Source organism: Vigna unguiculata, chromosome 6 (assembly GCF_004118075.2).
Source record: "Vigna unguiculata cultivar IT97K-499-35 chromosome 6, ASM411807v1, whole genome shotgun sequence".
Lineage (NCBI taxonomy): Eukaryota > Viridiplantae > Streptophyta > Magnoliopsida > Fabales > Fabaceae > Vigna > Vigna unguiculata.
Window position 1 is genome coordinate 8,367,382 of NC_040284.1, and position 27,230 is coordinate 8,394,611.

General features: G+C 32.5%; 3 protein-coding genes across 4 annotated transcripts; 1 reads left to right on the plus strand and 2 right to left on the minus strand.

Annotated features, from left to right (window-relative positions):
* Positions 1-1,557: 1,557 nt before the first annotated feature.
* On the minus strand, positions 1,558-8,451 carry LOC114186785. 2 transcript variants are annotated; one of them, XM_028074800.1, is made up of 6 exons: positions 7,837-8,451; positions 5,970-6,268; positions 5,224-5,875; positions 4,920-5,119; positions 4,200-4,441; positions 1,558-3,014 (listed from the first exon to the last, which is right to left on the minus strand). In XM_028074800.1, the coding sequence occupies exons 2-6, from the start codon at positions 6,239-6,241 to the stop codon at positions 1,891-1,893; spliced, it is 2,490 nt and encodes an 829-aa protein (XP_027930601.1). In that variant the 5' UTR covers positions 6,242-6,268; positions 7,837-8,451; the 3' UTR covers positions 1,558-1,890. The 2 variants fall into 2 exon arrangements, with proteins under 2 accessions (XP_027930601.1, XP_027930602.1); XM_028074801.1 differs by having other exon boundaries at positions 5,970-6,233; positions 7,837-8,033.
* A 255-nt stretch (positions 8,452-8,706) lies between these two features.
* On the plus strand, positions 8,707-16,674 carry LOC114186786 (protein CLT3, chloroplastic-like). Its single transcript, XM_028074802.1, has 10 exons — positions 8,707-9,268; positions 11,230-11,375; positions 12,007-12,044; positions 12,396-12,511; positions 12,743-12,842; positions 12,930-12,965; positions 13,371-13,421; positions 13,518-13,641; positions 14,877-15,002; positions 16,136-16,674. Exons 1-10 carry the CDS (start codon positions 8,865-8,867, stop codon positions 16,303-16,305), a joined length of 1,311 nt encoding a protein of 436 aa, XP_027930603.1. The 5' UTR covers positions 8,707-8,864; the 3' UTR covers positions 16,306-16,674.
* A 7,281-nt stretch (positions 16,675-23,955) lies between these two features.
* On the minus strand, positions 23,956-25,593 carry LOC114188359. Its single transcript, XM_028076953.1, has 3 exons — positions 25,480-25,593; positions 25,007-25,333; positions 23,956-24,552 (listed from the first exon to the last, which is right to left on the minus strand). The coding sequence occupies exons 1-3, from the start codon at positions 25,591-25,593 to the stop codon at positions 23,956-23,958; spliced, it is 1,038 nt and encodes a 345-aa protein (XP_027932754.1).
* Positions 25,594-27,230: the final 1,637 nt, after the last annotated feature.

Below are 27,230 nucleotides of genomic sequence, written 5' to 3' on the forward strand. Positions count from 1 at the left end.
ACACCTTATAACCTAAGAAAATATCTTAAACTAACAACAGTGTACTAAGTATTTTGTTAAAGTTAAACTAGTAGTACACATAATAAGTAGTATGACTACAAATGTGATTATCACATCATCATTTGATGGTAATACTTGAGAAGAAAAACTAAAACTAACGCTAAGTAATCGTGAAAAACTAAGATTGATAAATAAAGGTATAAAGCTAACTGAAAAAATTCATAAATAGAGTTACATTAAATGTTTAAAATATATTGTTTTCTCTTTGGAATAGAATTTTTGAAACAGAACTTTTGAATAAGAATTTTAGAATACGTCCCTAATACATAAGATAGACACAATTTTCAAAACAAATTGTAAACTTTGACTAAAATGTGTCTGAGTTTTGATTTAAAATTTTTTTATATCATTTTGCTTTTCATTTTTTTCTTGAATTTATATATATTTTTATTTCATAATCAAAATTGTAATTGGTCTTGGTTCTTAATATCTTTTTGTCTGTGCCATCAAGTTAAAATGTTAACTGATGATGATGCAATAACAATGTTAATTCTTATGACATAATATTTGGTAAAGATGATTAAAATTACTTTTTATTTTGAATTTTGGTGTGAACACCAAAATTATATTTTAACGAACAAAAAGCGTTTGTTCTAATAAGACTTTAAAATGATGAGTCAGGTCATTAGATTGTCAATGTTGCTCTTACAATTACAATTAGTAGTAAACTGTGTTATAAAAATAAACAAAATTTTAATATAGAAAAAGCTCAAGAACTAATGGCGTGTTTTTTTTATAGTAAGAAACCAAAATCAAATTTTACTATAAAAATACACGTGTAAATTATGTTTAATTATTACAGTACTTGTTTGTCACATGATTATTTAACCATGTTAACATGTTCTTAAATATCAAAAACTGAAAACAATAAAAGAAAAAAGTAGAGAAATTAAAATTGTAAAATATAAAAAAGATTGAGAGATGAGAAACATGTTTCATTATTTTTTCAATTATTTTAAAATGTAAAAAATTTAAAGATGAACTAATTGAAGGTACTCTTACAGAGCTATTAGTAAAGATACACAAACTCTACAAAAAAGGACACTGCCTTGTTGACTCCCAACAATTCCTCCAATGACCTTTCCAGCTTTGAGTCCAATGTGATTTTGCAGAAGTTTCCTCATTCAACTCTTTTTATGTTATATTTTAGTCCATAAAAAGAAATTAATCCTTTTATTTTATTTATGGAAAAAAAAATTATACCTAAGGATTGGATGAAAAGAGGATGACGATTTCGCACACGCAGATGAGATATAAAGTCCAGAAGACAAGTTCCACTATGGGTAAGAAAACCATCAGCTCTTTTTTCCAGCACTTGTTGACAATAATTTAGAATATTTGGCTAACGGTGCTGACGTAAGTTCTAATTTATGAGAACATTTTAATCGTATAACCATTAGCATTAAAGATCTTGTAAGGCAATAGTGACGTGCTTTTTTGATTAATAGACTACAATAGAGAAATACTGAGCTTCGATGGGTACGAGGAATGCGAAGGTAGCATCAAGTGCGCAACATCAGTGTGCCATCGCCATTGACAGCTTTATGCACCTCAAAATTGAAATACACTACTGGAATAAGTTCTATACACTCATTCAATTATAGGTTGTCATATAATTAAAAATTATTGATCTTTGCCATAATGATTTTCTAATTACTAAGAACGAAATTTTTTTACAGTGTGTATCAAAATTTATCTTTATTGGCATCTATATCTCTAAATTGCCATTGTGTGTTCTGATTCAGGATTTAATTTCGGGAATTCGAGCCCAAACTCACATCCTCCTTGACGGTACCTAAATATTCTTCACCCATATCAACTGCAAGTGGCTTAACGGGTGTAGCCAAGGTTGGGGGATCTTGGGGGATCCAAATCCATAGCACAGTCTTTGCCACCTTTATCTAAAATATTATCTTCAATCTTATCATTAGAAAAAGCACCACTTTCAGAAGGTGAAATCTCATTTCCTGTAGTAGCCAAGCCCCACTCTTTGTTCTCTTGCAACGTGTCACTTGGAACGGTATCATCGATAGGGTGCAAGACAGGAGGGTTAACACAAGTTGATGGTGGATCAACATCCATATCAGAAGTCAAACTGTTCACTCCAGCACTCTCAAAACGTTCGCCATCCTCATCCTGATCGGTGATATCACGCATCGCACTCGTACATCCAGGGGCTTCATTTGAATCATGTCTATCCTCATCACCATCCAAAGATAAAACATCATTGATGACATGCTTCTTAATAACCATGTCCTGACCCCGGTTACCAGAGACAACCCTGAAACTTTCCAGTGGAATATCAATATCGATCCGTTTCTCCATGGAATCAGTGACAGTTTGGACACTTTCTTTATCCAGTAGAGTATTTAACTGCTTCTGAACTGAAATTGCCAATGACGCCGCGTGATCACGAATTAAAGAATCAAAAGGGGGGCAATGCAACATCTTATTCAGTGCCTGGTGATACTGAAACAAGGTGACAGATGGTAAAACGGACCCTCTCTTTCGACAGATACTGAGAACTTTCAAGATATGCTCACAAAGGTTGCCATCTTGTGCCCAACTACAATCACAAATGCTCAATATTGAACCAGTATTCCAGACAACAAAAACTTTTTCTCGATCATCTTGATCAGTAACCTTAGCACATCCATCTTCTATTGAGACATCAGAGTCTGGAATGTTCAGTGCCTTGCGCCATGATGTCAAACCACTCATCCATTCATTTTTCCAGTATCGTGCAAAATCATCTTTTCCCGAGTACTCATCCAGCCAGAAATAAGAGTGGACTTTTGTACCCAACTTGTCGACCAACCAATCTGCCCGCTGATAAACATCAATTTCTTTCTCATTCAACAGCCTAATCTTCAATTGGTTGTGGTAAAATTCTATTGCTGCACAAGACTCCTGGCTAGCAAGTGGAAGAGTTTGAAGTGCATTGAGCCATGCTCCTATATCAAAGGGACAGTAATTTCAATGTACTTTAAGTTACAATAACAAATTCATATTATAAAAATATCCCATACAAACATTATGATTTTATCCTCAACCTCATTGACGTTATATTAACAGAAATATTCAGGAAATAGCATCCTGCAAATATAACAAGTTGAACAAAACAAACAGCAACAGTCACAACCAGTTAATAAGTATATTATATGCAGTGGCTTTTCCCACCCAACAAGAGTAAGCCAGTAGATAAGAAGCCTTGAACATCACATCCTCGCACATATAAATTTTTAAAAATACTCTACCACTAATAAAATTACATAAATAGCACACCATGATTAAAGTCAATTTTCAAAACTACTACACTTGATGATTGATAATATTCATCACAATAATATATTGGCATCAATCAAGTTGACCAACTCTTTGTTGTCATAGTAACAAAATCTTTACCATAATATGAATGAATCTATATTATTTTGAGAAACCATTACAATCTTTCTAAGAAATACAATTTGCCTCTACGTCTTTGAGAAATGAAGTTTAATATCTGGGACAGCTAATGGATTCTATTTCTTTATTTAATATGGTATATTATAATGGGTCTGTGGGTGACTAAACTGTCAAAATTATTTTTAGAGGATAATATATTGTTGTTATAAACATTATTAATTATTAATAGTTTTTTCATAACCTTTTCTTTTTAGGCAGCCTAATTCTTTCTCCCTAAACATATATAGAAAGAGGAGTAACGACGGGACAGGTCACGACTACGTGTTTGACTCCGGCCAGAGAGTTCTTTTGTCCAACTACTACTCCAACTCTATAGAAAAGACAGTCAGGCCTCTCCCTTGAGCCCCGGGAGGACAGGTTATATTAAGAATAAGAAAAAGATTCCAGCAAGAAAACGGATGGCAATCAACGGCTTTAAGTACACCATGAAAAACTAAACTAATTTTGTACCCACAATTAAAATAATATTTTTCATGTATACATAATTTTGACATCACAATTTTAGCATTTAATTAGAGCACAGACTAGTATCAAAGAAAATGCTGATCTTGTATTCCTTAATAGGGCATTAAATCTAATAAGAACAAGAACAGTTATAATAGATTGTGGGCGCACTGTTACTTCGCAATTTCAATAGAAAATAAACCGCATTCCACTATCTAGGTATTACTAACCTATTCTAGGATGCCATGTGGCCTTGAAATAGTCCATAAATTTGGATTCATCAATAAACTCTTCCATGAATTCTTCAAAGAGTGATATGTTTCCTTGAAGGCGGCAAATATTATCCACTATCCACCCTAGCCGTCTGGATATCTTTATTTGCATATCAGATTTCAAGCACTTTACTATGTTTTTATGCCATAAATGACGAACACGCCAGAAACTAATCATTACTGTACACTGAAACACATCCCTGAAAAAATATAGAATATACATCCTTGTTAGCAAAGAGGTTGTTGTGGTAAAATAAATTCCTTGAACTGATGCAGTAAAGCACGCCTAGATTTAATACTTCAGATTTCAAAATGCAAAAAAGACTTCTATATCAGCATTAGAGCCAGTCATCATCAGTAATAGCATCATCACAGACACAAACTACACAAGCACCTATAAGGTCCGTACAAGCATTGAAGACACTTTCTAAGAGCAATTATTTCCCAAATTCAATTCTTTCCCAAACAAGCACGCAATTTGAATTTTTACAGTAATAAGCGACATGACCAAAAACACTTAAAAAGATGAAAATGTTAATTTTGGTCTTGACAGAAAAAGCAGAACACAGGAATACGTCACTATAAGAATAAAAGTTCGCAATGTATTGCTATACTTATTCAACATTAAAAGAATGCTACCTTTAACAATAGAAAATAGCAGATAAATTTTGAACCAACCTGATTGCTAGAATATCATACAACGGATCATCTACTATGAAGCCAGCCAACTTCCAAGTAGGATCTTTGGTGTGAACTCTATTGTAAAGAGCCCTCATCCATCGATGTGCATCCAAACTTGAAAACCTTGGTGCTATTATCCATGCCACTGGAATGGCCTTCTTGTCTGAGTTGAACACTAGAAGACTATGAATGGGATACTGCAAAAAATTACCGGCGTGCTTGCTTTTAGTTTCAAGAAAAGTAAACCAAAGAAAATATGTTTTTGGTTACTTCAAATCAAGGGAAAATGGAAGTAACAAACCTGTAATTTATTTGTACCAAATCTTGAATCTGAGGCAAGCAGACCCCGGTTTCCAAATTTAATCAATTGTTGTAATTGCCATTCTGTTTGAATGCCCAGAGTAAATGGATCTGAATCGGAGAAATCTTCATAGAAAAAAACCTGATTTTGGTGACTTTCGACCCACATGCTTATACTAACAGCATCATCATCATCTAGCTCATATGTAGAACGACGGATTGCCCTCTCTTGTCGTCGAACATAACGGTGGGTCAAAAGGTCATCACGGTTAGATGGACCACCTTGTTTCTCAACAGATTCATTGTGTCTCTGCATAATGGTTTCCACAGAGACTCCAACATATAGAAGAGATAAAACCCGAAGTCGGAGATCTTCTGAGATATATGGAGCGAACATAGCACGTGTTCCAGCAGCCTTTTTGTCCTGTGGACCATGGCATGGCAAACCCTTTTTGTCCACATGCTTATCATCATTATATATGATTAGGGCAACTGAAGGTTCAGCTATAAGGCGCTTGACAATAAAATGACAAGTACAACCTCTCTTGGTATTTGGTCTACCTGCATTTTTCTTCTTTGGAACATATGTAGTTCGACTTGGTCGGACAATACCACCTTTTCTATGGTCATCAGGACCAAAGGAACACCAATACCTACATTGAGATGGTATTAAACTCTACACTGCAGTAGAATGAAAAAACAGTAACAACGAGTAAGTGATTCCCAATAAAGACAATTACAACTTACAAAATGTACTCTAGTATGCCATCAACCTTTTGCTTGAAAGGCGTTGATGGAGACCGTCGACGCCTGGCTTCAACATGAAATCTTGTAGGACATTCTTTATTATTTGATTCACCCCTCACAAAATCATCAACTCTAGCAAATGGGATTAGAGCAACTTTATCTAATTTATCATGCCAACCTTCCACTTTTGACCACACTAGGTCAAAAGAAGAAATTTCCAATGTGGGAGGATTCTGTACTGGAAGAGATAAGATTGCATCCCATCTGGCCATTGTAGATTAACACTAAATGAATTTTTCCTGTTTAAAATCCATTATCAATTGATTTTGCAATTAGCATTATTATCATGAGGTCCAATCTCCAAAGAAACTAGAAGCACAGTTGAAGACACTGTCATTGTTACAATATTATAAATTGTACAAAGGAAGTACAGTTGAAGGAAAAGGTTGCCATGAATTTCATGATTGTAAATTTTTTTAAAGGAAAGCAGAAATTGGAAGAACTCAACCAAATGGAAGCAAAATAAATTCAAATTGCAAGCACAGGAGGGAAAAAGGAAGGAATTACTAAAATCACACACAAACACACACTAGCAGACCTAAATACTTCTAATAATAAAAGGTGCCAAAATCATATAAAATATACCTTTCAATTCATCTAATTACCTTTAAACTTACATAGAAACAGTTATTTAACTGAATAATTAATATATTGTTTTACTTTACTATCCAAGACTATTATTACCAATCACAGATAGCAGCAACCTCAAAAACTGCTATCTGTGCTATAGCTGATAATGAGAAGAGGCTTTATCAAAGACTAAGAATGCAAGACAAAGATTGATACTACACTTATACAAATGCTCAAAAATACACAGTCAAAATTATAGATATATTTGTCTCCAAATCAAAAGATATAGTAATAGATTCTAGGCGGACAATCACCAATCTACAGCATATAATAATAACAATATTAACAAAAAGAGTAGCAATACAAGGAAGATATAGAGAAACGGAATTTAACATGGACTGCCTAAAAGTACGGCTGAACATAGTAGAGCTATTTAAGCAGCAAACTCAAGATTCTATTCAGACTTAGGAAGTGGATACAGAATCGTAAATCATTTACAAGATATATAAAACTAATAATAATAAGCATATAACATAGCATAAATCAGAGGGGGAGAAAACCGTATAACACACCAAATGCTTAATTAATAATGACAAGGTCCTGTTTGGAGGAAACTTCTCAACAAGCGCTTTTAAGAGAAAAAAAAAGAAAGAAAGAAAAGCTGAAACGAACTTCTGCATACAATAAAATTTAGCTTATATACGAGTTATAATTCAGATTCTGAAGACGTATACTACACATACACAAAATGCTCAAAAATACACAGTCAAATCAATAATTATAGAATTAAGCAAACCATTCTCATTACACCCACCCATTCATTTTTTCCGCAGAGAAGTAGTCTCACGGTCGCATGAAGTCTAAGAAAGTCGTTATTATGCAATTGAAAATTCTCCAATGGAGCTTGAATGAGGTTTCACAATTCCTAGTCCCTAAAAGCACTTACCATTGATACCGGAAAGAAAATAATGTCAACGCTTTTGATATACCACGTCAACTCACTGTAAAAGTGATTTAATAAAGATCCAGGGAGCACCAACCATCAGCACATAAAAGCATTTTCAACTTGAGTATTTTAGTTTAGAGTTGAGATAATACTATAAAACCCTAAATCAGTTCCTAAATTGTCAACAGCAAAACCCTAAAACCTCTCCCGCTTTTGTCTACAATGAAACCCTAAATCCATTCTCGTTCCCCACTATTCTAGTGCAAAATAAAAACAAAAGATGAAAATTACCTGCAATGTAGGCGCAACGGAGAGGAAGGTGCAACGAAACGGAACTTTGGAGATGAACACTGAAGCTGAATGCAACGACCGAGACGGGAGAGATAGAGATTGAGAAACGATGAGCCAGAGAGTGAATACGAGAGTAAGTCTTTAGTTCGGTTGGATACAACAAACACTCCTTCACATACATCGCATACATATATACTAAACTAAAATATCTTCTCTTGTTTTTACTAAACCCTTTTTTTATAATTGTCTATAAAAAAGGATTTAACAACTTTTTTCTTTGAAAAATTTGATCGTTTCTTTTAGGATAATCCCTTATTATCCATAGTTTCATGCATAAAATGATCAACTTCAACATCAACTTCCCAATAAAAGTCATACCTCTCACCAACAAAACAAAATTATCATGTACTGTCACTAAATTCATCAACAAATACACATACTATTCGTACAACATTTTACATAAAAAAAAATATCATAAAAAAACATTGTTCTTGATTCTTCTTAGAAGCATTTCTTTGCCTCCTCTTTCAATTCATTCCATTCATTTTGTTAAGGTTAAACCATGACTTATACTTTTTGTTTTGTTATATATGCTATATTTTACGTTAATTAGAAATAAAACTATTTTATAATATATTAATTAAGATAATCCTTATTTTATGTGCCGTTTTTTTAAAAGAGTTAGGTTTGAGCTGTTTTTCTAATATTAAATTATTTACGTAAAAGTTTTTGAAAGAAAAAAAAAATCACTCATTGTATTTTTATGGTGCTCTTGAAAAGAAAAAGAAAAATATGGTAAGAAAAATTAAAATTATTTTAAGGTATTATTGAAGATACCACCTTTCATTTCCAAAAATCCTAAAACACACCACAAACCTTGGTTTTAAACAAAACACACAGTTTCCGATTCCTTCCCTCTGTTCTGAGCTCAGACCAACGTGACTCATGTGACTCGCATTCACTCCTTTCCCATTCTCTCTCTTCTTTCTCTCTCTACACTTCGGATTCTCAAATTACGTCACGCAACCATGACGTCACTTTTCCGGCGCTCCCCCGCCGCCGGCTCCGCCTTGTCTTGCGGGCAAATTCGCCTCCTCTGTCCGCCGAGCACCGCCGCGGTCCGCTACGGCTACTCACCTAGGAGGCCGAGAATCGAGCTCCGCCTGGCGAAGCCGCCATGCGCCGCGAAGTACGGCGGCGCATGGGCGAGATCGGGATTAGAAGAGGAGGGAGAGAAGGCGGGACCGCGCTTGTGCGCGGTTGAGGAGTTCGCGCCGGAGAGTGGGAGGAAGAGCGTGAATCGTTCGGCGGAGGTGATTATCGCCGCCGCGGTGACGGTGGTTATGGGGGTCGGAAACAGAGTACTGTACAAGCTCGCGTTGGTTCCTCTGAAGAACTATCCGTTCTTCCTTGCTCAGCTTGCGACCGTCGGGTACTTCATTTTACTCAATGTTTGTGTTTCTTTGTTCTAGTTGAATTGATTAATTCGGTGCTTAGATTTTAATTTAATTACGTATTTGGTTATTTATGATTCGGTTTAAATATATGTAATGGAGCTCTCACATTTTAGTTGAGAAACAAACAACTTCTTCAATCTTTTTTGTTGGGTTTAACAAGATTATTTTTGTTTTTTAGTTACTATTATTGCTAATGGAAAACACAGTGCATTTATATTTTTAGGTAATATCATAAGCGAAAATTGAAAAATTGAGAGAAAAATATTGAATAGAAAATGGAACCGCATTCACGGGTAAGGACAAGTGGGAAGAAGAAAGGGTACAAAATTGAATAGAGAACAGGAAATATAGAATCTGTTGTAGTGTGCAGATAGAGGGTAAAATAGATAGAAATGTATAAACCAAAATGGTTTTTGCTTTTATTATTATTGTTATATTAATTTATTATATATCCTTATTAACTTTGAGTATGTTCATGTTTTTCGCTCTTTCACTGCTACTTAACTGTTTAATCAGGACTGATTTTGTAGCGTGTCAAATTAATTGTTTGTTTTCATCTTTCTATTCTTACCAAGAAATAAAAATTGTGAAAAGGCTGAGCACTATACGTGTTTTTCTATTTTGGTTTTGGAGGTAGTGATTTGTGCATTGTTTTGCAAATATCAATTTGATGGGTCCTACCCGACCCTTTTCGTGTGGGTCAGAGCATTATTTGTGGCTGACCACTATATTTCTTTTCTATTTTCGGGTGAATATTGAGGAACGAGTTTTAGTTTCTAGTGTTCAGTATTTGGTAGAAAAGGGAACTGTTAGATGTGTAAGGTCGGGTAAGAATTTGGAGTCATTCCGTAATTTCTGTTGTTAGATAAAAGTGTACAGCAACAACATTGTGTTTTGATTGGATTATAAATAAAATAGAAAAAAGAAATTTAGAAATAAAGTATCTGTGATTTTTTTTAATTGTTTGGATTGATGAAAAAAGAAAATCAAGAATTTAATGATTTTTTTTTATATTAATGGCTCATTTTTATTACATTATTTAAAATTGAAATTGTTACAAAAAATTGTTTATTCATCTTAAAAAGTTGTTATATGGGTATTGATGGAACCAATTTCATGTCTAGAGGGGTTGATGCAATTTTCACGAGACCCATATTCCTTCCATATCAAGGATAACCAAACAATGGAAGTTAATTTTTCTATCCTACTTATTTCATTCCCTCCTATTTTTTATTTTATATTTTTCACTTAAAGCAAACAATGTGGGTAAAGGGAAAATTATAAGCTATCTTGCAGTTGTGGACACTGGAACGGTCATACGGAAACAAGCATTAGTTTTAAAATGTTATAAAACTATGAAGATTAAAATGACCAATCCTTTTAGAAACCTGGATTAACAAATATTTTATTCTATTATATTTTTCTGCCACATATTTATTTAATTTATTTAATTTATTTTGCTATAATCTGGCACCGTGCAATCCTATCTGAGAAGAAGTTGCTTTTACAGGGTAGATACCATTAAGTGTCACATTAGTCATAAAAATAAGCTCTTAAAAGTGTAAATTGTTAGTCAGTTTATAGCATGTTTTGATGAGTTTAGGATGTACGCAATAACAAATTCATGTTCAAAAACCTTAAATGATGCCGTAGCAAGTATATCTTGCTTTAAGTTGATCCATGTCCGGCATGTCCAAACATGCCATTACTCCAAAATTCAAAAAAGTTCCATGACTTGTGATAACATTAAATACTTTTAAACCTTGTTTTAAATTTCTGTAATTTTGTGATTAATATAAGAACTCATTACACTTGAGGACTAAAATGATGTTTATCCATTTTTTACTCTATTCAGTAGTATGGAATGCAGTCTATCTTGAAGGTTTTAGTGTTTACAAGAGTTATTATAACTATAATGATATTTTCTTTCTTTCAGATATGTAATTGTATACTTCTCTATTTTGTCTATCCGGTATCGTATGGGCATTGTCACTGACGAGATGTTATCAATGCCTAAAACTCCATTTATAGTTGTTGGTCTCTTGGAAGCTCTGGGTGCTGCCACAGGAATGGCAGCAGGAGGTAATGTTGTCCTGAATTATTTTTCTGTTTCATGTCAAATACTTCTGACTTCTTCATATAATCAAAATGCTTATGTGCCACATTTTGTGATTGTTTTAGTCGATTCCATCAAATTTCATGTTTTCTTTTTGTAAACTAAAAAAATTATTAAGACCAAGAAGAAAATAGAAAAGAAAAGCAGCTGGAGACTATTGAGAATGACTATTTATTTTAGAGTGAATCTACGCACACTGCAACTTCTGTTAGGAGAATAAATTAAATCTTATAATCTTTAACAACAGAAATTTATCATAAAATACAGTATCTTTACTATTAGCAGTTTTGTTTAAAATGCAAATGGTTTTTATGGAGTTTTAGTATTATCAATTGTAGTTTTTCTGGTTGAATTAAAAACATTAGTTACTATAAAATGTGATATATTTTGATGATTTTTTATTTCATTGTTGTTCACATTTTATGTTGTCTCCTTCGAATATAATTTATAATGGATCTTTTCCTGCTGTCTCTTCCATATTTTGTAAATACTGTTGGAGATAGGAAGATAAATGATTGGATTGTACAATTCTGATTAATTTATAAAATGTTCATTTCTGAATTTCTTTTAATTATTTGTTTCCCTCTATTATATCAGCAATGCTATCTGGAGCATCAATTCCAATTTTGTCTCAGGTAAAAACCATCAGAATTCATTGTTCTTTGCCTTTTGTTGATAAATGCTGCTACTTCTACATTTATATTGCATTGCTATAATAGAATAAAAATTTCAGAATTATTCAGACTTTAGATGTAAATGAAAAGTAATTGAAAATGTAAATTTTTTTCTATTAGATATGTTCATAGAAGTTGATCATGGAGTAATTACCACCTAAAGAAGCACGATTGTGTGACATGCTTTATGTAACCACCAAAAGAAATTCACAGGTCCAAGCGTAAAACAGTTCCCTTGAGAACATGGTGATAGAATGTAACCATCTTGATCTAACCTATCAAATTAATTAACTTATCTTTATTATCTTGCAGGCTTTTCTTGTGTGGCAAATTCTCCTCTCATTTATTTTTCTTGGTAGGCGATATAAACTCAACCAACTACTTGGATGCTTTCTTGTGGCAATTGGTGTAATTCTCACTGTAGCAAGGTCAGTCCATGTTAATTTTGTAGATGCTAGGTTACGTTGACTCATTTAACTGCACTCTTCAACCGTGAACCTTTAGGCAAGAGAACTTGGTCTACAATGATATTGAACATAAATCAACATATAAATCTGAATGGTCACATACATTCTGCCACAATTAATGGTTGCTCACAATTAATGTAAACTGTGTTTATGCTTCTGGTTTTCTGATTTTAGACCTTTTTTACTTTGTAGTGGATCTGGTGCTGGACACTCATTGAAAGAGGCTGGTATATTTTGGAGTCTTCTAATGATAGTTTCATTTTTATTCCAAGCAGCTGATACTGTTCTGAAGGTGGTTGTCTATTTTAGTGATTGTTTCATGTTCTGAGATTTTGAATTGTTTCCTTATGGTGACTCATGACTTTTTCATACTCTGTAGGAAATAATTTTTTTGAACGCAACTCGAAAACTGAAGGTGCGTACATTGATTAATCATTCATATGTAATGTAAATATGACTTTGGAAATGGAACGCATAGCACATGGCTATTTTGGACTAATAGTACTGCTGGCGCACTGGGTAACATAAGACATATGCCTCAAACTTCAATAGAGAAAGAACGATGTCACTAAATTCACGTAGAAACTCCCCAAAAGTAACTGAAAACTATTGGCTAAATTTTTTGAAACTTCTTACAAATCAGAAGTCAAAATACACATGGCTGATAGACTTATTTATATTGGGAACTAAAACGATAAACCCTTTTGTCATTCAAGGTTCTGAGATGAAAACCATCCCTTTTTGTATGCTTTTTAATTATTGTAGTTACACTTTCTGATATGATAATGTTGTAAACAATATCCAATGTTTTCTGAAACAGGGGGATTCTCTAGATATGTTTGTTGTTAATTCATTCGGATCTGCATTCCAGGTGCATTGCAATGGTCATGAAATTTTCTATTTTTTTTTCTATTTAGGATATAATTAAAAATGGATGCCTAAATACATGATGCTATGCTGACTGTAGGCACTGTTCATATGCCTTCTCCTCCCCTTCTTATCAAAATTATGGGGCATCCCCTTTAGTCAACTATCAAACTATCTTAAAGATGGCGCTGCCTGCTTTCTGAATGTTGGGACACTGTCAAGAGGTAAGTAGCTATTTTCTTTTCCATACTGTCATTTCTTACAGAAGGTGATAACCGAAGACTTTCTTTTGGTTCTCAAATGGTGTTATCTTAGAATCAAAGTTCATCAATAATATTGATGACCTAGATCTACCCTCAAGTTAAAAGGAAAGATTATTTTCCCTTCAAATATCTTAGTCTTTTGGTTTTCATACATTTTTCAGCTGTTATGTGAAATTCTTAAGCAAAACCTAGTGTTGTAGTAGCTTGCATGCATTTTTCTGATCATATAGTCCTTGGGGGAACCTACACGTATTCTCTGTTTAAGTAGATGTAAGACAAAGTACTTGGATTGTAAGTTGAATGTGCAGACGTTGAGTTAGGATTGAAAATTGAAGAATAGGATATTATACCATACCACAAAATGCACAGTTTAGATGTTTTGCATCTATATTACAAAGTAATATCTAGGAGTGCTTCAAGGGTTATTTGTGATCAAAATGTGTCGCTCAAACTCTGAAGGAAAATTTTGATATACAGCCAAGAGCCAAAGATGAGGACGTTGGAATGGATGAGTAGACATACAAGAACATGATAAGATTGGGAATGATTTCAATGAAGGTATTAGAAGGAAAGTAGGAGAAACACATGTTAAGGAGAGATAGTACCTAAGATGGTATGGCCATCTGAGAAGAATAAATACAGGAAGAAGCCAAAATAAAAAGAGTTGATCAAATGGTGAATAATCCAATAACTAAGGGTAATTAGAAACCAAATGAACTAATTGAAACAATTAGCAGAATTATAATTTATATGCCTTTCCAAATATTTGGCTTTTTATAGAATGTAATGGCATAATTTGATGTATGTAGCAAAATCCACCAAGTGGGAAAAGGCTTGTTGTTCATTGGAACATATTAGTGTCAGATTATTTTTTCTCCTTTTCTTTGTGCTTCGTTTTTTTTTTTTTTTTTGTTAAAAGTTCCAATACTTTTTTAAACCTAATTTATAGAAAGTCTGGCAGCTTTTGATATATATGATTATTGATAGGGTTAAGCCTTAGGGTTTGGTCGTCATTATCAATGCTGACAGTGGTAGATGGTAGCTAATTAAATAAAATGTTATTACATTCACATAATTATGGATATTGTAAACTGGTCTGGGCCAGGTAGGTTTCAAATCCAATTTTTAGTTTCTTTTTTGTAATTCTAGTAATAAAAAATTGCAGAAAGTAATTTTGCATTCGAATTGGTTTGTAGGATGTGACGGTGCGCCCCTGCTGCCCTTGTTGTTTATTGTTGTTAACATGGGCTTCAATATCTCATTGCTTCATCTCATCAAGATCTCTTCAGCTGTTGTCTCTTGTCTAGCCTCCACATTTTCAGGTATTTGATTTGTTTCTTTCAAAATATATATACATTAATGAGGAAATTATTCATGAGACATATAAAGTGAATAATAGTAATGTCTCAGTGGAGAAAAATGGACAACTGTAACCCGTTACAAGTAGGAAATCATGGGTACAATGTTGAAATATTGACCAAAGTCAGAAGGAACGGTTAATAGTTAGCCAAAACCTAGCTCTATTAATGTTGACTACATGCATATGAATTCTCAAAAATGATAAAAATTACTCAAAATTAACTACTATTCATAATTTACAATAAAAAGTCATAGGTGTCTATCATCAAAAGTCAAATACAAGTTTTGTAGATAGGAATCATCAATTATCACAATCTTCTAAATCCAAATTCTCTTTATCATTTTCACAATTATTACATCTATAGATTTCATCTTTGGTAATTAAAATCTCAAAAATAGTCTCTAAAAAATTCCCAATGTATTTGTTCATTGGACATTTGGGAATCAACACTATATAATGCTATAGTGGCCACTATACAGCTACTCTTTTATGATTTTGTTCGCCGATGCTAACGATTTTGTTGTTACAATCATGTGTGGCTTTTGAATTAGAAATACCATGTAAATTGTAAGATCATACAATTTTGAGTTAAATTTCAATTTTAACTACAGTGATTATAAGAGTTAGTCACATGTTTTAGTCTGCATTTTGGTGCATAACATTATTGGGTGCCATTTTAAATAGTTTCTCTGAAATGTGGACTTATGCTATAAATTTGACCGTAAACATCGTGGGATACTGAGTAAACATACTGGAATACGGAGATAAGCTAAAAGGAGCTTATGGAAGTCATAAGTTATTTTCGTAGCTCCCGTCTTTGACTTCAAAGATTTTCACTATATTGGCCTGAATTTGAATACATGGGTGTGTGTGTGTATTTTGAAGAAAGGCTTGTTGAGTATAGTGATTTCTATGGTGGGTGTCTGGAGGTATAGGCGATTTTTCTTGCTTTAGAAGAGGAGGGATTTGCTTAAATATGAAAGTGTTATTTTCTTTTTACCCATTTTTTGTAATTTTACAATCTATTATAAATTCTTGGTTATTGAAAATTCTAAGGAAAATTTAACTGAAGTGGTTCAATTTGGGTTGTGGCAGTTCCAATAGCGATCTATGTGTTCACGCTGCCATTGCCATACCTCGGTGTTGGGCCTTCTCTTCCAGCAGGCTTTGTTGCAGGGGCCGCCATTCTTATCATGGGGTTACTCATTTATGCATGGACCCCTTCAAGTGCTTCTTCCAGTACATCCATCACAGCATCCACCTAGAGAAGCTTGGAGTTGCCCCAAGTCCAAAAGGATATATAGGTATAGCTTGCACCAACCCTCATTACAAGCAATGAATGATTCAGCTCCACACTTTTTGTGATTGATGATGATCACAAGAGATACACTTTTCTTTTAATAAAGTGAGATATAGTCCTCTCAGAAATTAAGAAACGGAAAGTCAAATCTTCCTCAGCTTGCCCCAGTAAATAACAAACCACGTAGTTCTTTTATCACTCTCATCTAAGGATAGATCTAGTTCAAATTTTGTTTCAATTTTGTAATGATAATTTTGAAAAATGGAGTGGAAAAGTATCTCATTAGAGGAAATATGAGAATGTCTTGTAGGATTTCTAGTGTTTTCTTGTTCTACCTGAGGTTTTCCAAACTCATTCGGCTAGAGTTTTGTGGACTAATCTCTCTAGAGGTTTGACAGATATTGAATAAGCTGGAAGGGTGGCAAAACGTGACCCGTTTTGACTTGGCCCGTGTTTGGCCCGTTGAAAACAGGTCAAGACGACCAGCTCCTTTACACAGTACGGATTAGAAAATGGAATCCGTCTCGTCATGTGTCAGGTTGACGGGCTAATGGGTTATTCCATTTGGCCCGTCCTTTTTTTATTAAAGAAAAATAAATTGTTTTTTTAATTTGATTACTTACTAAATTATTGATTAGAAGAGAAAAGACAAAAAGGAGAACACTACATTGATATATAGAGATAAAATTTATATATTTATTCATGAAAATAAACTCTTAAAAATTTGGATTTCATTATTCATGATGAAGAAAAAAACAAAAAACATTGATATGGGTTACGGACTAGTTCATTTTACTTGATATTGAAGGGTCACGGGTCAGTCGGCGGCTTACTCGTCCTGCAACCTGACCGGCCACATAGGCGGGTTAATACGGGTAACTGGTCAAATTCTTAATTCAACCCACCCTTTCTACGGGTCATCCATTTTGCCACTCTTGATAAGTTGATGCTCTTTATTATTTAGTAAACTCAGTGTACTTTGACATCTTCGTTAAACTTTTTCTTTTAATAAATTCATATTAGATATCGTTATCTAACTTAACATCTTAGTTAAGTTGGTATTCTTTTTGAATTTTGGCTTTTTTTTCTTTCTTTTTTTTTTGCATTTTGAATTCAGGAATTGAGGTTTGAACCTAAGTCATTTTGGTTCAGTAATGCTAGTCAAGTAGGTCAAATTTTTATATCTAAAATATACTTTTAAAGTTAAGCATGAGAAGTTATACTTAATGTATAAAATTTATATATTTAATTATTGTCACTAATGTAATAAAAATAAATATATATTTTAATATAATTATAATTATAAAAGATATTGTATGAATTTAAAGAATTGTCTTTTTGTTCTTTTAGAGTTTTGAATTGATCAATGATAGAATCAAAACTAAATTTTCAACTATTCTTTCTTAGTGTACATACCATATTGTCAATAAGAAATTCATCTTCTAAGATTGATTCAATAAGTCTTTACTATCTTTCATTGCATTATTATGTGATGAATAATCATAGTGCCATATCTTCATCTTTAAAAATAGTTTTTTTTATCACCTTTAAAAAATGAATATATTATTTTATTTTTCACTAATATACCTATTTAAAAAGAATTAAAATTTAAAATAATATATTAGAAACTAATAAAAAATTACGAGATGTAATTAGTAAAAGAAGTTATGATAATCAAACCATAATTAAAAATCGATTATAATTAAAACCCATGAAAAAAAAATTGAAAATACCAAATTTTTTATATAAATGTACAAAATTTTTTAGAATACAATTTATCAAAAATATATCAAAGTTTTAAAACTATTTTTTAAATTATATATAATTAATTAATATATAAAAAAAAGTTGGAGTCAAGACCCCTCCTTGTCTCTCCCAAGCTCCGTATACTATGGTGCACAGATACGATATGTGTATCAGATATGACACGTATCCGATCGATACGTTTATTTTTAAAATAATAGGATACGATACGTGATAGATACGTGATATGTGAATAATGAAAAATGTAAAATAATTTTTACAAACATAGTAAATATATGATTGTTAATGTGTCAATTCAAATTTTCTAATTAGAGACCAATTATTTTGGTAGTCAAAACCTTGTAGTTAAGTTCGTGACCAATTTAAAAATTAATTCATTATTGAAACTATTTTAATTATCAATTTAGAGATCGATTATAATTTTTTGGAACTATTTTAGTTGTCAATTTGGTCACTATATAGTGACTAATTAGTTTTTGCCACTAAAATTGGTCATTATTCAAAGATTTTATTGTAGTGTACAACTACTTTATAAATTAGATACTTCATTGATAAGTATCGTTAAAGTATCCTAAAGTATCGGACACGATACGTGTCAGATACGGATACGTGACCCAAGTTAAAGTATCAGTGCATCATAGTCCGTATATATATATATATATATATATATATATATATATATATATATATATATATATATATATATATATATATATATATATATATATATATTCTCATTCGAAGTAGAAGTAAAACCATCTCTGGCCACAATAATTTATTATAAACTAAAACAAATTATTACCATTTTATTAATAAATCAATAATATTTTGGTAAACATTGGTAATATCAGCCTCTTGTATAGTTTTTAAATATAGAAGTAATTGTGAAACATCAAAAGAACAAAATGTGACTCATTGTTGGAAGCATGATCATATTATGTTAATATGATTTTGTGGCCTAGTTTGATAGGTACTAGCACAAAAGCTATAGTAGTGAATATATACCCATAATTTAGTTTGATTCTGTAATGGTGCGAAGCAAATGAGTTATTTGGTTGGCTAACATATTCGAGACAATGTTTGTCTCTAAGTGTTGTGATTTTGTAGTTAAGTTCATTAGGGTTGTGACTTGGTTCGGTTCGTGCTTCAGGCAAGTCGAGTTGACTCGATCTTTTGCTTTGGATGTATTAGTTTGATTTTCAGTTAGATAGAATCAGCGCGATCTTCAATCTGGTCTGATTGAATTTGGTCGACCTTTGACCTAGGTAAAACCAGTTCGACCTTTGTCTTGGGTCGAATTGAATCGACCTTCAGCATGGGTCAAATCGTTTATTCATTTAACCTAACCTAATTAGTTTCGACTTCCAGCGTAATTGACCTGACAAGACCTTGGTCTGAGCCAACCTATTAAGACGTTTAATCTTGGTCTCAATTTTGATCTACTCAGCTCGAACTTCGACCTAGATCAGGTCAACTCAATCTTTATATAATCAACCTTCGACACATGTCAAATCGTCTCTTCCTTTAGCCTGACCTGACTAGTCTTGACTTTCAGCACAATTAACCTGACAAGACTTGTGGTCTAAGCCAACCTAGCAAGACCTTCGGTCTTGGTCTACTCGGCTCGATCTTTGGTCCAAGTTAACTTGATTGAGCCTTTGGCATAAGCTAACTCGACTAATCCTTCAGTTTGAGCTGACTCGGCTCGATCTTAATGAGTGGTGTGAGTGCGATGAAACAAAGTAGATTTTGAGATTCTTATATTTTGTAGTGTATTTGAAATTACCGTACTTATTTATTTGAAATACCTTTCATAATTTAAATTAAAATTTCTTTCTAATTACTTTACTCAAACAAATCATTTTAGTATGAAGAAATTTAAATTCTATAAATAAGTGAATTAGCTTTCTAAATTAACTCGTCCAAACATATCACAAATTAAATGGACTAACTAATATATGCAACGTCAAAATGAAAAAAAAACTAGTAAAATAAGATTATTTATGTATATGTTTATGGGTCTTTTGTATCAATTTTTCAAATTATTCAAGATATTCCTATGGTCTTGGCAATGATTTATAATTTGTATTTCTTTGTTTTTTTATGCTTTTATCTCGAATTTTATATTTCTTTATTCTTTAGTTGAAACTTTTTTTTTTAAATTTTGAAACACTTTATTTTTAAGATTATTTGAATTTAGTTTTTTAAATTAACTCTTACTTAAATCTGCTCTTTAAAATTTCATTACTTTCAATCATTTATGTTCATGTTTCAGAACTTTTAAAATTAATTGTTTCATTTTTATTTTTAATATAATTCCCACATAAAAATATAATGGAGGAAGATGTACTGACTCTAAATCATGATCATATGTCAAATGAAAGCATAAAACACTTTCTATTATAGAGCCGTATTAAGATTAGTTTACATCCAAGAACCTGGGAGATTTGTTGAAAATTAAGGAAAGACGTGTATCTTGTAGAAATCATGGTATGAATTGAAATAAAGTTTAAGGTAGTGGTACAAAATATTTGATGATTTTCTGAAACAGACGCGATTTCAATTACGTAATTATGAGAAATGTGTCTACATTTTGAAAAGAATAAATAAATAAATGAAGAGTGCATTGTTCTTATACTTATATGTAAATTATATTCTTATACCCAGCTAGCTTAAAAATGATATTGTTAGAAAATGAGATTTTCTTAAAGTCATACTTGAAAAATTTGGAAAACTTGGTTGTTAAGAAAACTTAGAGGTTAAGTTTTGTAAAACTTGTTTAGTAAGTTTTGGAGGAAACATAGACTTATATCTCTCTTATAAATTAGAGAGAAATACTTTGTAGAAAATTGAGTCACTACATTCCATTCATATTCTGTAGACTCTTTGGCTCTCCCTTTTCATAGTGCATAAAAGCTCACTTCTCTATTTTTTCTTTGATTCTACAACCTTGTTTGTTGTTATTTTATGTGGTATCAAGAGCTCATTCATTTTTATGGGCTCGTGAGAGAGTCAAATCCAACGAGAAAGCCATGTACACATCGGAAAAAAATATACTCATGAGAAAGGATAGTATCAAGAAGTAGTTCTTTACATCCACTTCTTATTTCTATAGGAGAAAATTATGATTTGTGGGTTGAAAATGAGATATATTTGAGAGCTTAAACATTATGGGAAGCGGTGGAAAATGGAATTAATTCACCCCTTTACTAGAGAACCCAATAGTGACTCAAATACGGATGGAAAAATGGATTAACCTGTCTCGTCTTTGATCTGTCAAAAAATAGGTTAAAAATTACATTTCGTCCTATCTCAATGCAGGTTAGCGAGCCAGTCTATCATTTTTTTTAATTATTTTAAAATTTATTTATATATACCTATAAATAAATATTAAAAACATATTTAATCATAGAAATATTTTCTAAGTTTTTAATTGATTAACTAATTGGATAAATTAAAAATATTATTATATTTATATGTTAAATTATTTTATTATAATAATAATTAGAACTTAGTTTATAAGTCTTAATGATATAAATTACAATAGTATGATATATTTATATCTTTACAAAAATATATATATATAGAAAGTTTTTTCAAGGAACTTGATTAGTCCTATTTCTCCATAGTCATAATTGTCGATGAAGAAAGTGTAGATGTCAAAGGCAAAGGAGTGGTTGTTATTGAAACTCCTTCATGTACTAAATACATTTTAAATGTTTTATTTGTGTCCGATTTAAGTCAAAGTCTTTGAGTGCGGGACAAATGCTTGAAAAGAAACTTGTTTTGCACTATAAAAATATGTGATGTTACCATATATAATCCTTTGGATGTGAGATAGTGTATGTTAAAATGATAGAGAAAAGTTTTCCTTTAGAATGGAATCAAACTGTTTCTCAAGCTTTTCCAAGTAAAGTAGAAGCCTTAATGAAAAAACACCTTTTGAAGCATGGTATTGATGGCTTTTTCTTGTCTCCATTGAAGCTTGCATGAAGAATGGAGGCTCCATGAATGGTGTTGGATGCGGAAGCATGAAGGAAAGAAGCTTAAGGTGTTTGGTTTGGTGTAGGTGAAAGGATTCTTAAGAGAGGTGAGGCCAACTCCTAAGGAAGAAGACTAGAGTAAACTAGAGAACAGTTTACTCTAAGGTGAGCTCAAAAGAGATTTGTGCACAAATTTGGGCAGCAATTCATTACTCAATTTTAAGCTGAAAAATACATCTCCTAAGCCTTCTATTTATAGGCTAAAATGAGACCAAAGAGTCTCTAAAAAGTGGAGGGAAAAAGGAGTCTAGAAAGTTGAATTTTGGAGCCAAAAAGGAACATGTGGGAGGTGTGACTTGCCACCTAAGCAAGTCACACTTGTCTTGCCATGGGAAGCTAACTCTCATTCTTGGAGAGCAAGTTTGAGAAGCTTCTAGGCTTTTCTAGAGTAGACACACTACTCTTGGCTCAATTCCCCTTTTTGGTCCAAAATTACTTCTAAAGTCCAATTTCCTCAAAGGCCTAATACATGGCCCAAAGAAAACCCTATTCTTCTGGGCCCAAAATACAAAGCCCAAAATAAAATCCTAATCTAGTATTTACAAGCAAAATGTCTTAGGCTAGGTCTTCACATCTTCCTTGGCCCATGTGAAGTTCATCTTGGGCCTTGCATGCGCATTTAAGGCCCATTCCTCTTGTATTCTCCTAGCCATGACTCTTGTTGTAGGTCCCTTAGCTCGAGGCATCTCATCAGGTATGAAAGGAAATCTTCAGTAAATCATCTCAAAATCTTGGGTTACGTATGTTATACTTTTGTTTCAAATGTAAAAAGTGACAAGCTGGACCATAAGTCAAAAGTTGGCATCTCTTTGAGGTATTGTAATAACTCCAAACATTATAGGATACACAATCCATTAACAGAAAAAAAAAAAAATCTTACTTCTAAAAATGTGAAATTTGATGAGTTTTCTAAATGGAGTTGGGAGAACTGCAGGGCAAAAGTCTCAAGCTAAAAACAACTTGGAAACTGAGATTTTCCTAAAGTCATACTTTGCGGAAAATTTGGAAAACTTGGTTGTTGAAAAAACTTAGTTGTTAAGTTTTGTAAAATTTGTTTATTAAATTTTGGGGGAAACTAGGTTTATATCTCTCTATTATAAATAAGAGAGAAATCCTTTGTAGAAACATAATCCACTACACTCATATATTGTGTAGACTCTTTGTCTCTCCCTTCTCGCATAGTGCAGAAAAACTCTCTTTGTTTTTTCTTTGGTTCTACAACTTTTATGTTTGTTGTTGATTTTACAACATATATAACAAAACTTAGAGAAAAATTAAGCTTAAAGTTTGAGATGAAGCATTTTGGTCCCATGAGGTGAATACTTTGAAAAAAGAATGAAGAGTGTATTTTTCTTATACTTATATATAAATGATATTCTTATATCCAGATTGCGTAAAAAAGATATAGTAAAACTTAGGGGAAAATTAAGCTTAAAGTTTGAGATGAAACATTTTGGTCCGATAAGGTGAATACTTGGGATGGACATATATAGAGGGATCTTTCAGTTGAAGTGTTAGCATGGTTATTTGAAGGTTATTGAGAGGTCTAGGATGCATGAATCTAAACTTGTGAGTACTCCTTTGGGACAACACACGAAGCTCTTAATTACCCAAGCTCAATGTTTGTCAAAATCGACCAATAATGTGATATACTTTGTGTTTCCTCATGTAACTAAATATCACTCTAGGATGTCAAATCTCTAAACTTGATTGAAATTGACCAATAAACATATAACAGGAATTAAATATCAAAGTCTTTGATAATGATTTGATCCAAAGACTCAATTGCCTTATATGCTGCAACTTCTTCACCCAGAACGTAATCTTTCAGCATCACTTGTATCTTTAAGCAGCAACGCTTGTGAACGAACCCTTTCTCTCAGAAACTCAAGAAATGTTTTGCGCTCCCTCTCCTCTTTTTCCAACTGAAGCCAACATAAAGCACAATTTTTAAGAAGATAAATCATTGATTCAAGACAAGGAATAAAGCCAGTAGGACTTGAAAAGCATTCTTTTAGCTGTTTCACACGATGATCCCAATATATATCTCTAATATCTTCACCAATTTTTAGCCTCTCATTGCTCCCAAACAATAGTAATTCTCCCATTGGGCAGAACAAATCCCCATATCTTTTACTATTTGCCTCTTTCACTAAGGTTACTACACGGGAAGCCAATTCTTTGATGGCAACATTTGTGGGGGCACATACGAGGACTCTGTAGTTCATCTTCAGTAGAACAAAAAGTAGTGTGGCCAAAGTTTTAGTCTTTCCAGTCCCTGGGGGACCCCATATGAGTTTTACAGCAGAGTTGTGATTGCAATTGAGACCAGACAGACATGCAGAAATTGCCTTATTCTGGGATTCATTAAGCTCTGATAGTATCTCTTGATATGAAAAATCATCCTTAAAGCATCAGCATCTTCCAGAGAGCCACAGATACCACATTCCTCAACCTGTGTTCCACCAGGCATTCACCAGTTACAGCACTAACCTACACACTTTAAAAAAACTCGTTCCTACTTGCATTGTATGCATTCTTTTTTTCCTTAAAAATTATACAAGTTGTACGCTTAGTCTCTCTCACTAGGGGGGGAAATTAAATAAATGCACAACATATTTAAGCCAAATTAAATTTATTTTTCTTACCTTATCTCTGTTGCATAAGATCTGCTCGATTACCTTCAAATTTCTGGGTATACGAAATGCATCCCAAATTCTTCTGTTAAGGCTTACGTTTGTCAAGAATACAAGAAATACAGTTTTATTCATTAATACTTCAAAGTCTATCATTTGAAGCCTTAACATCTAAGGAAACAGATACGCTGCCATCCTTATATTTATTCTCTTTTGTTCTTACAACTGATACAGAACTCCACATCCTTCCAACCCTTTTCAACTCTTTTACATTTTCTGGTTTGTAATCGGCCAAAACTAAAATATCATCCGGCGAAGCTTTGTATGATTCTCCATGATGATGAAACCTGCTTTTCCAGCTCTTAATTTCCAACTTATAGAGTCTCTTTACCACAGAGTTGTTTATTGGACTAATTACTTCCGCATAAGGTGCTTTGTATAAGATCTCCATACTTGAGCATATTTGTGCTCTAGTTTCTTCCAATAAAGGATTGAAAAAAGATCCAAGGTAATGATCAATGGACTCGAATGATAATTCAATCTTCTCTACCTGAAAATCACAGACCAGGATACAATAAATTGTAGATCATGAGTTTACACTCATAATATGTATTAAACTGTGAAACAAACATGGCTATGCAAAAGCATTTTGGAAAAAGTCATATAATAGAAAGAAGATATTGTTACACTACTAACCTTGTTCTTGAATAAATTTTCGTCCAAAATGTCGTCAATGGACCAGGAAAATATTGAATTCGTGAAATCAAAATCATCAGAGTTGTGCTTTGTACATGAAGTCTCACCATCCATCGTTCCTTGTAATCTCAGTTCACTTGGAAGAACAAGATCGCAAAAGTTTAGTTTTCTTCTTACATGAACGCATGCATGCAATTCAATACTATACTAATTTATCAGAAACCTACTGAGAGAGTGAGACTCTTCGAAATTTTAACTTCAATGATCACTTGTCTTGGAATTAGTAAGAAACGAGCATGCCGTAATAATGAAAAGTCTGAGATTAAAAAGCCTCACCCAATCAATGCTTGAATATTAAAATCCTCACTCAATCGATGCTTGATTATTAAAAGCCTTTAGCTTAAAAGTAGAACAGCAAAACAGTCTTTTTGTCTTCCTATTATTATGGGTTAAATATGTTTTTGTCCCTCAAGTTTAAGTGAATTTTGAAATTAATCCCTCATCAAAATTTTATACCAATTTAGTTCTTCATCTTTCAAAATGCGTGAATTTAGTCCTTTTAACCAAATTTTATTAAGTTTATATGACGTTTCAAGCACATTTCATGATAGTATTTAAGTTAACATTGAAGCAAAAATGTGTCAAACAGTGTAAATAATTTAAATGCTATCATGAAATGCGCTTGAAACGTCAGATAAACTTAACAAAATTTGGCTAAAAGAACTAACCTCACACATTTTGAAATATAAAGGACTAAATTGGTCAAAAGTTTTGATGAAGGACTAATTTCAAATTTCGCTGAAACCTGAGGACCAAAAACATATTTAACCCTATTATTATTCACTTCTTTTGGTTTTACATATTTCAATTATAATGCTTCCTTTTCTTTTTACCTCTTGATTCTTGTCAGCTCATAATATAACCATTTTCTGGGGAAAACTGTTTAACTTCTTTAACTTTTAATTAATGTGATTCTGTCTCCAAAATTTATTATGGAGAGTTTAATGATATATATATATATATATATATATATATATATATATATATATATATATTTTATAAGTTATTTGATGAGTTATATACACTTTGAATTAAATACACAGTCCCTTTAAAGAGCTCTTATTCATTTATGAAGTAGTCCTAGTTGGTCTGTCATGTTCTGGCTTTGACTTTTTCATATAATCGAAAAAGGGGGCTTTTGCATAGCTTAACGTTTCACATTGTGGAAACAAAAAGAAAGTACAGGTTTGAATCTTATTAGGTGTTGCAAGCATGCAAAGGTTAGATAAATTCAAATTCCATCTTCAGTAACACTTTGAAGAATGAAACTTCAATCAATGCCACTGATAAATTTCACATTGTTATTGCTTTAACGAGATCATGAATGGAAAATTTTATATAATATCAAAATTATTTACTAATTCATTACATAACTTAATTTTAACAGACAATATGATTTTTAAAAATACATAGTTTTTCGGTATTAGAACTTTAATAAACAGTGGCATTAAGCTAATATAAAGAAATTTTCTCTCCAACGTACACTGGCATACGACCCTTTGGCATCCATACCCTTAGAAGATGCTTGGTTTGCATCAAATCATGCCTTTTGATACCAGATAAACGAAAGCCCATTGTCATGTTGAATTTGCTGAGACTTGAGAACAAAATGGTGTAAGAAAGACTTGAGAGAGAGGCTTATGAAAATTTAATGCTTCATGATGAGTTCTTCAATGTCACCTCTCTCACTT

Bases quoted from the DNA above. Each gene is read 5' to 3' on its own strand.
- LOC114186785 (XM_028074800.1), bottom strand. From the start codon at position 6,241: ATGGCCAGATGGGATGCAATCTTATCTCTTCCAGTACAGAATCCTCCC. The intron at 5,876-5,969 runs GTAAGTTGTAAT...ATCTCAATGTAG, and splicing joins GGCATACTAGAGTACATTTT to GTATTGGTGTTCCTTTGGTC. The intron at 4,442-4,919 runs GTTGGTTCAAAA...ATATTTTTTCAG, and splicing joins TATGATATTCTAGCAATCAG to GGATGTGTTTCAGTGTACAG.
- LOC114188359 (XM_028076953.1), bottom strand. From the start codon at position 25,593: ATGGATGGTGAGACTTCATGTACAAAGCACAACTCTGATGATTTTGAT. The intron at 25,334-25,479 runs GTTAGTAGTGTA...TGTGATTTTCAG, and splicing joins AAAATTTATTCAAGAACAAG to GTAGAGAAGATTGAATTATC. The intron at 24,553-25,006 runs GTAAGAACAAAA...TGATGCTTTAAG, and splicing joins TGTGGAGTTCTGTATCAGTT to GATGATTTTTCATATCAAGA.
- LOC114186786 (XM_028074802.1), top strand. From the start codon at position 8,865: ATGACGTCACTTTTCCGGCGCTCCCCCGCCGCCGGCTCCGCCTTGTCT. The intron at 12,843-12,929 runs GTGGTTGTCTAT...CATACTCTGTAG, and splicing joins CAGCTGATACTGTTCTGAAG to GAAATAATTTTTTTGAACGC. The intron at 13,422-13,517 runs GTGCATTGCAAT...TGCTGACTGTAG, and splicing joins CATTCGGATCTGCATTCCAG to GCACTGTTCATATGCCTTCT.